General features: G+C 42.2%; 1 protein-coding gene across 1 annotated transcript; it reads right to left on the bottom strand.

The window, feature by feature from the left end:
- Positions 1-1,698: 1,698 nt before the first annotated feature.
- Positions 1,699-7,199, bottom strand: LOC137357493 (probable G-protein coupled receptor 139). The gene is made up of 2 exons (XM_068023842.1): positions 7,109-7,199; positions 1,699-2,606 (listed from the first exon to the last, which is right to left on the bottom strand). The coding sequence occupies exons 1-2, from the start codon at positions 7,197-7,199 to the stop codon at positions 1,699-1,701; spliced, it is 999 nt and encodes a 332-aa protein (XP_067879943.1).
- Between the last annotated feature and the right edge of the window lie 362 nt (positions 7,200-7,561).

The raw sequence follows: 7,561 nt of genomic DNA on the forward strand, positions 1-7,561 counted from the left end.
TATAAATTGCTGTCCTCCTTGACAGGTGCTCTCTTCTCGCCATTCAGAAAATCGGACTATCTCTTGACAATGCAGCTGGGTGCCAACATAGTCATCCTCGCGCATGTGCAAAATGCACCCAAGCTTTGCTATCTTGCCAGTACTAATGCACACATGGGCACCGATACGTCATCATGCCTCCAGCCTGAGTTTTGGAAAGCAGCCTCAACCTTTCTCTTCCCCGATCCCTCCCATAATCCGCACCTCAATCATCCCTTCCCTTCCTGGGATAGACACGAACACGTTGCACCACGGATATTTGACAAAATTATTGACTCAGCCACGGACATGGGGGCAATTAATCTGCATATAAAGTATACCGCCAAACTAATTCCATCAAAACACAGTCTGATTTAAAACACAATTCTCCCTATTTGGTGAGATACCAGGCATTGTTTTCACTTCCACAAGTAGTCAATGCCTGCCCGCATGTTTGCTGTAGCGATGCAGAGTATCCAGACAGATAACCATCTGTCAGGAGTGGTCTTGATCTCTTTTGCACACCTCTCACTCTCCCTCTCTGTGTCAATCCCTACCCCCTCTCTGTCTCCATCTCTCAACACTGTCTCACTCCTCCCCCCACCCCATGTGCATCTCTCTCCCCTCTCTCCCCTCTGTGTCCATCTCTGCCCCCTCCCTCTGTGTCCTCCCCTCTGTCAATCACCCTGCTTCCCGCCTTGCCACTAGCAGCCTGCTCGCTGCACTATTGCCCCCAACCTGCTGCTTCTCTGAGTGGCGAGGCGGGGAGCGAGTGGCGGGAGGGAACAGTGACTAGTCGGCCACAGGGGAGAACAGAGGGAGGGAGTAGCAAGCAGTCAGTTGTGGTGGGATTGAGCAGCGCGCAGTGTGCAGTGGCGGGAAGGAGCGGCAAACAGGCAGGTGCGGGGGGAAGTGGGGAACTGAATGCGGGGAGTGAGGTGGAATCGTAGCCATTGAGGGGTGAAGGTATTTGGGAACAATTGCTGTGTTAAATTGAACATCGCCAGTATTACCTGCGATGTTGTAGACAGTGAGATCTCTGTCAATGAGGCTGCATTTGCACATGTGCTCTGACTGCGCTACCTAGTGGTTGCATTGTCAACAAAAGCAGCCTTAGAAAATATGCTGCTTGGGATTTCTTGGTTCGTAAATGAAATGAATGTCCTCGCAGTTGTTCATATTGAATTGCCTTTGTCATAGCTTTGGCCATTCTGTTAATTTGTATAAGCCCCTTTGAAACTGCCTCATCCCATATTCACTGTTTAAATTTCCTTCAGCAAACAGATGTTTGCAGTACAAGTGCTACATTTGGGCAGGCGTTGAAATGGTGGTAATGTCACTGGACGAGCAATCCCGATGCCTAGGATAATGCTCTGGGTACATGGCTGTGAATCCCACCATAGCAGATGGTGAAGTTTGAATTCATTTCAATAATCTGGAATTAAAAGCTAATCTAATGTTTGCAAAAACCCATCTGGTTCACTAATGCCCTTTAGGGAAGGAAATCTGCCGTCCTTATCCGGTCTGGCCTGCATGTGACTCCAGACCTACAGCCATGTGGTTGACACTTCAATGCTGGCCTTGCCAACGATGTTAAACATCCCATAAACAAATTAAAAAATGATGTCCTTCCGTCCGGTGCACAGCAGAAATGGAATAAATTGAAACTGGGCTGAACACTTAATCTAATTTTTTAATTAATTTAACAATTGCAACAAAGGGATATTGTAAAAGATTCTTCATTTCATCTCTGAACTTGCGCTGTATCACTGCATAAATGCAGGTGTTTGTGCAGCAAGCCGTGAGTTGAAACATGAAAGCTAACTCCCGTACAAACACGGGGAGATACACAGTCTCATAGCCCAGGTAAGCCATTCGCCAATAGATACTCCATATCATATACAGCGCCCATAACAGTATGAAATTCCCCGATACACCATACAGAATAATCATTGATTTCCTGCGGTTCTCCATCTCTGGGTCACTGAGACTCTCCACCTTGACGTGACTGCGGAGTCTCCTGCGAGCTCTGTTGGCTACTAAAATGTACCTGATGGTTAAAGCATTAAACAACAGGACCAAAACAAATGGAATACATGGATTTAAAATGTAATGAAGAAATTCAACTGTTCCCCAAGTTTTTGACTGTGCAACACTGTCTGTTACAACACAAAACCAGGAATGGTTGACGAACGAGTATTTATTCGTGTACATAAAGTAAAAGAAAATGTTTTTTAAAGAGAAAAGCACAGTAATTATTGTTAAAACCACATTCGCCGTTTTCTCCACACAGTATTTAGTTTTCAGCTTCTGCCAGCAAATTGCTATGTATCGGTCAAAGGTGAAACTGACCGTGAACCAGACAGAACAGTCTGTGACTGCATAAAGCACAACGGCGTGGATATTACACAGTGGGATGTGCCTCACAAAGGTGAACTCTGAACGATAAATAGCAGGGATATGTCTCAGTATCAGATCGAAGATAATGACCAGTAAATCCGCCACTGCCATCGCCACCAAGTAGCGAGTGATACATTTGGAGAGACCACAATTTCCCCGGGACAGGATCACAATCATCATCACGTTAACTGTAAGAAATTAGACAAGAGGGGTGAAAATCAGAGTGATTGCGTCTGCCTGCTGGAGTTCAAATAATATAAAATAATGGGATTAATTTAACCCGGGAGGAGGATTGGCTACCCTTTACTTACCATTAAATAATCATTATCAAATTGGAAATAATTAAATGGGTGACATAAAAGCAACATTTGAATATCATATTTAAAATTAATCAGAAAAAGAATGGTCAATATAGCTAATATAGGCATACTTACATTATTGAAAGCAACATACATTGTGGTATTAGACTGTACCAAACCAAGTTCTCTAAGTGAGCTGAATGATCAGTCACAGTGCGTTAACAAGGAGTCTTAAATCATATTGCTGGTCACAACACAGTGACGCTGTAAGAAGCAGGGCCACCTAGTTCTCTCCCTGCCCTAAAATCTATGCAGACTCCAACTTTACAATTAGGGAGTTGGCAGTGGGGCCACTAAAAGCTAGCAAGAGTCAAAACCTTCATTCACATCTTCGAATCTGACAGCACTGAAAGAGGTCATTCGGCCCATCCTGCCCGTGCAAGCGCTTTAAAAGAACTATTCAATTCGTTCCATTGCCCCAGCTTCTTGCGAGACATTGGCGGAGACGGAGAAGGACTGAAATTATCAGGCAAAGCGGGTACCGGGGAACATCTTTTTAATTGGCTGTGGGAATGGTGGGAAGGGGTTGAAGGGCAAATGTTAAGAGGTTGGGGCGGGGAGGCGGAGAGAAAGAGCCTCCAGACTTTATTTATTTCTGGCACAATATGCTGCAACATATCAGTTGAAATACTAAAATGTCATTTCAGGGCTATGTCATCGGAGAGGGGGACGTTCCGCCCCCTCCATTTAAATGAGCCCCCCCGCACGTAATATCGCGTGGGCTCTGCGGCGCCGCAACCCGCGGAGGATGCACTCTAAAATTCAGGCCACTGTGTAAAACAAAACACTCCTTATCCCGTCACTGGCTCTTTACCTTAAAGTTGTGACCTTTGCCTACTTACACTCCTTCCAATGGTAACATCTCCCCCTCATCATTACTTTAAAACCCTTAATGATTTAGAATTATATTAAATCCCCACTCCACTCCGTTAAACCTTTCTGTTATAACGAGAATAATTCCAACTTCTCTGGTCTCACCATTTTGAGGAAGAGTGCAAAGCACCTTAGCAAATTGAAAGAGGGACTTTAAAATTGACACGATTAAATGGATTATTTATTAACAGGGGATTTTGAGAAGGGACTGACAGCGGAGGACTGGAAAAGCAGACGGTAAGTGGACCAGCGTTGGGAACTGTTGGACAGTTGGTAGTGATACCAGCTGTGGCTTTTCAGAGAGCAGCTGCATGAAAGGGCGAGGGGGTTAAATTTAGCCTAAATAATCACCATGAATAATCATTTCATTCTATCATTGAAACATGATTTTCTATACGTTGAAATCATAACTTTTGCGTCAAATTGACTGACTATAAATAGTGTTTTGTTCAAACGGTCCGATTGCATTACAAAAAAACTTATCAAAATTTCTCCTACATTATAACACTATGGAAAACCTTCGTTGCCTGTTAAGCGCTTTGGACGTCCCAACGTCATGAATGGTTCCATATAAATGCAATTTTCTTCTATATTTTATTTGATTCGAATACATTTCTTACTTTTAAAAAAATTGCAATTTCAGATTATGACAAGGGAATTCATAGACAGAATATGCGAAAATATTCTGAATAACACCATCTTGCAAGTTGTTTGTGAGTGATGAGTGCATTCTCAATTGATACTGCAACATTACAACAAACTGAGGTAATTGTCACCAAAACAGAGCAGGAGGTAACAGATGGTTAAGATGCAGCTTTCTGAAGTATCAGTTAAATGTACCATATTGACATGGGATTACATCTCGAAGCAGACATTGTAAATCAAACATCAATGTTATAATGACTCAATATTTTGTTGAACTGACACTAAAATTGTATCCCTTTCAGAATCCCCCAGAAACTTATGACAGTAACAAGCAGTGCCAGTGGTACAGTGGGAAACTGACCATAGTTCAATCATCAGTCAGTTGCAGCAAAGTTACAAAGTATTGCTGTGATCTCAATGCAATAACTCAAACTGAAGATGTAACCATTATTGAAGTGAAACCATGATAGAACGGTGTACAGTTACATCAGTGTAACACCTTGCATTATCAGACACACAAAGATAGTGGAAACAGCTGTACTGGGTTATACTAGTACATCTCCTATGGGTAATACAGTTAAAAATTACACAAATAGTGCATGATTATTGCCATCTCAATACATGAACAGAAATGGTGTTATAATTTAGCTTTTCGAAGATAGTGATAATAATCAGTGGTACATAACGGAGAGTGGGACAGCTGGAGCTGAATTATTTCAAAACTTATTAATCATTTGTTTGTTTTATGTGTTCCATGGGATGTGGGCATCGCTGGCAAGGCCAGCAGTTATTGCCCATCCCTAATTGCCCTTGAGGAGATGGTGGTGAGCCGCCTATCTGTACTCGTCCCGTTATTGAACACAATACTGTATCTCTCCAGATAAGATGACAGTCCTGGAGGTATCTTCCTAATTTCAGCAAGTGTTCAATGCAGACACACAAGACAATTTCTTCGGCACAAAGAATCATCCAATACTCTGATGGTCTTATAGGTAGAGGAAATTTCGATTCTTAACAAAAAATGGTGGAAAATGAAGATACTGATCTGAGACTAGAGAAAAAGCGACTGGGAAAATATCACTTTCGGACAGCATTCAACAACAGATTGAGACTACTCAATATAAGTTGCCACTGATATCGTGACAACCACAATTTGAACATAAAGTGACAGACAGTTTATAGACTTAATCGCTGAATATAATGACTTGCCTGGTCCAGGAAAAGCAACGAAGTTTGGATGAAAAAAAAGAAGTCTAGCAACCGTCATAAAACTGAATAAGGTTTATGGAAGTTACCACTTGATTCCCCACCACGAACCTAGATGACAAGGAGAGTTATGCATTAAAGCAGGAAATACATAACTGGAATGAATGACTTACAAGAAACACCAAAAGCAGCCAGAATGGGATAGTAAATAGACTGTATCTCCCGAAAAACAAACTGTATCTTCAGCAGCGTTATCAGAGGCCAATTTTCATTTTTTGTGAGACTTGGTGACCTTTCAAACTCCAGCATTGGGCTTCGATCCATGGTCTACTTTCCATGGGAAATACAAAATCGACTGGCACTGCGAGATGAGCCCTCCTTCTTATAATACTGGGAACCCTCTAGTGGATCAATTATAATCCATGGGGACTGACATTCATTACAGTCATTGAACAAATTCACCTGCTTCCATGCACTCCAATATTTTTTACAGAACAAAGTGATTTATCGCATGTTATGAAAATGCCTGTGGAAACCACCAGAGTATGGAGATTATTCGAATAATTGGTGCGAAGAATACAGGGGGTATGAAGCTTTGTAACACCTAACGCCAGTGATAAGTTTAATGGTTTGAGATCATTTCTGACATGCAATGTAATCCGGTGATATTGTGAAACCAAGATCTATGCTGCGGCTGCTAATTGAAAAAGAAAACGGAGGAAGTTCCCGGTGACACTCAGTTCCCCGGACGTTTTGCCAATATTCCAGGACTTAAGGATACTCTGCAAACATCTGTAAGTATGAACAATTTCCGGGCAATCTGTACATGGAGAACAACCATCTCCAGTTTTGTAGAAATACCTTCCATTACCTGTCTCATTGATTTTGGCGCTGAGTCATTCTCAATCTCCACACCTGGTACATGGTGCAAATTTCAACAGATTTCTCTGGATATATTATCACAATCCATCCCACACCAAGCACCCTGCAAATACCAACTAAGTTCCACAGGCAACGTGCCAGGAATGGCCAGGCATCGTGATTCGCTCTCCAACAATTGATACAGTCCAGAAATGTCAAACAATAAAGATTGCAACGATGGAATGAAAGCCCCTGCACACTTGCAAACTGATTGTGGCGTCTGTGAGGAAGTGGTATAGCTTTTGTGTGATTCCCTTCACGCCTTTGCTCGACACGACCATGAAAAGATGACCACAAAGCGGGAAACTGGCTAACACACTCTATAAATACTGACTCATTCGCATGGTCCCGCCAAATATAGGGCGTGTCCCTCGATCTCTCCAGCAGAATCCTTGAAAGTTATGACGGTCTTCTCAAACACATTTCCGCAAACTTATGTTTGCAAACTTCCTGAAACTGTCATGTACCCAGTATTTAATGTCAGTGGTGACAAACTCCCGCATCACTGGAAAATTAAGATACATGGCTCAGAATATTAACAGTCCTATGAATCTCAAACACAGATGCACATTAATAAACATTAAAAGGCTCCTGTTAACCCAGCCAGAATAATTAAACATTCCTCGTCCGTCCTGCAAACGTGGTAAGTTCCCCAGTATCGTTTGGAAATTTTGAATCATTCCTACAGTCACCCTGAACCATACATTTGAAGACCCCCCGAATGTATGAAGTCTCCAGCAACTCGTGAAGATATTGCGCTACTTTCGAAAGTTCCATGTCGCGTTAACCTGGTCAGGAGGTCCACTGAAAATTCTTCATATAATAATGCAACACAGAAGGAATTATTTAGCCCCAATTGTGCTTTCACCGGTTCTTTGAAAGAGCTACTTAATTTGTCACATTCTCTGCACATTTATCTGTTTCAATTTCCCGTCCAAAGTTATTCTGACTATGCATTACAGAATACTAAAACAGTCTGTACCACAGACTGCATTAATGCCATGTGAATGTGTAAACTCCCTGTAATATTAACACATTTCCCTCTAAAGATTTATACAGGCTGAGACTGCCTCAATGTCTACAATGCGTGGCACCACTGAAAATATTAGATTTGAAACACACCCTTCTTTTAAACCTGG

The sequence above is a fragment of the Heterodontus francisci genome, chromosome 48 (assembly GCF_036365525.1).
Source record: "Heterodontus francisci isolate sHetFra1 chromosome 48, sHetFra1.hap1, whole genome shotgun sequence".
In the NCBI taxonomy this organism is placed as follows: domain Eukaryota; kingdom Metazoa; phylum Chordata; class Chondrichthyes; order Heterodontiformes; family Heterodontidae; genus Heterodontus; species Heterodontus francisci.

What these genes read in the sequence shown, in the direction of transcription:
- LOC137357493 (XM_068023842.1), bottom strand. Translation starts at nt 7,199, where the DNA reads ATGGAACTTTCGAAAGTAGCGCAATATCTTCACGAGTTGCTGGAGACT. An exon ending in ATGTATGGTTCAGGGTGACT is followed by an intron (nt 2,607 to 7,108) that starts GTAGGAATGATT and finishes AATTTCTTACAG; the next exon opens with TTAACGTGATGATGATTGTG.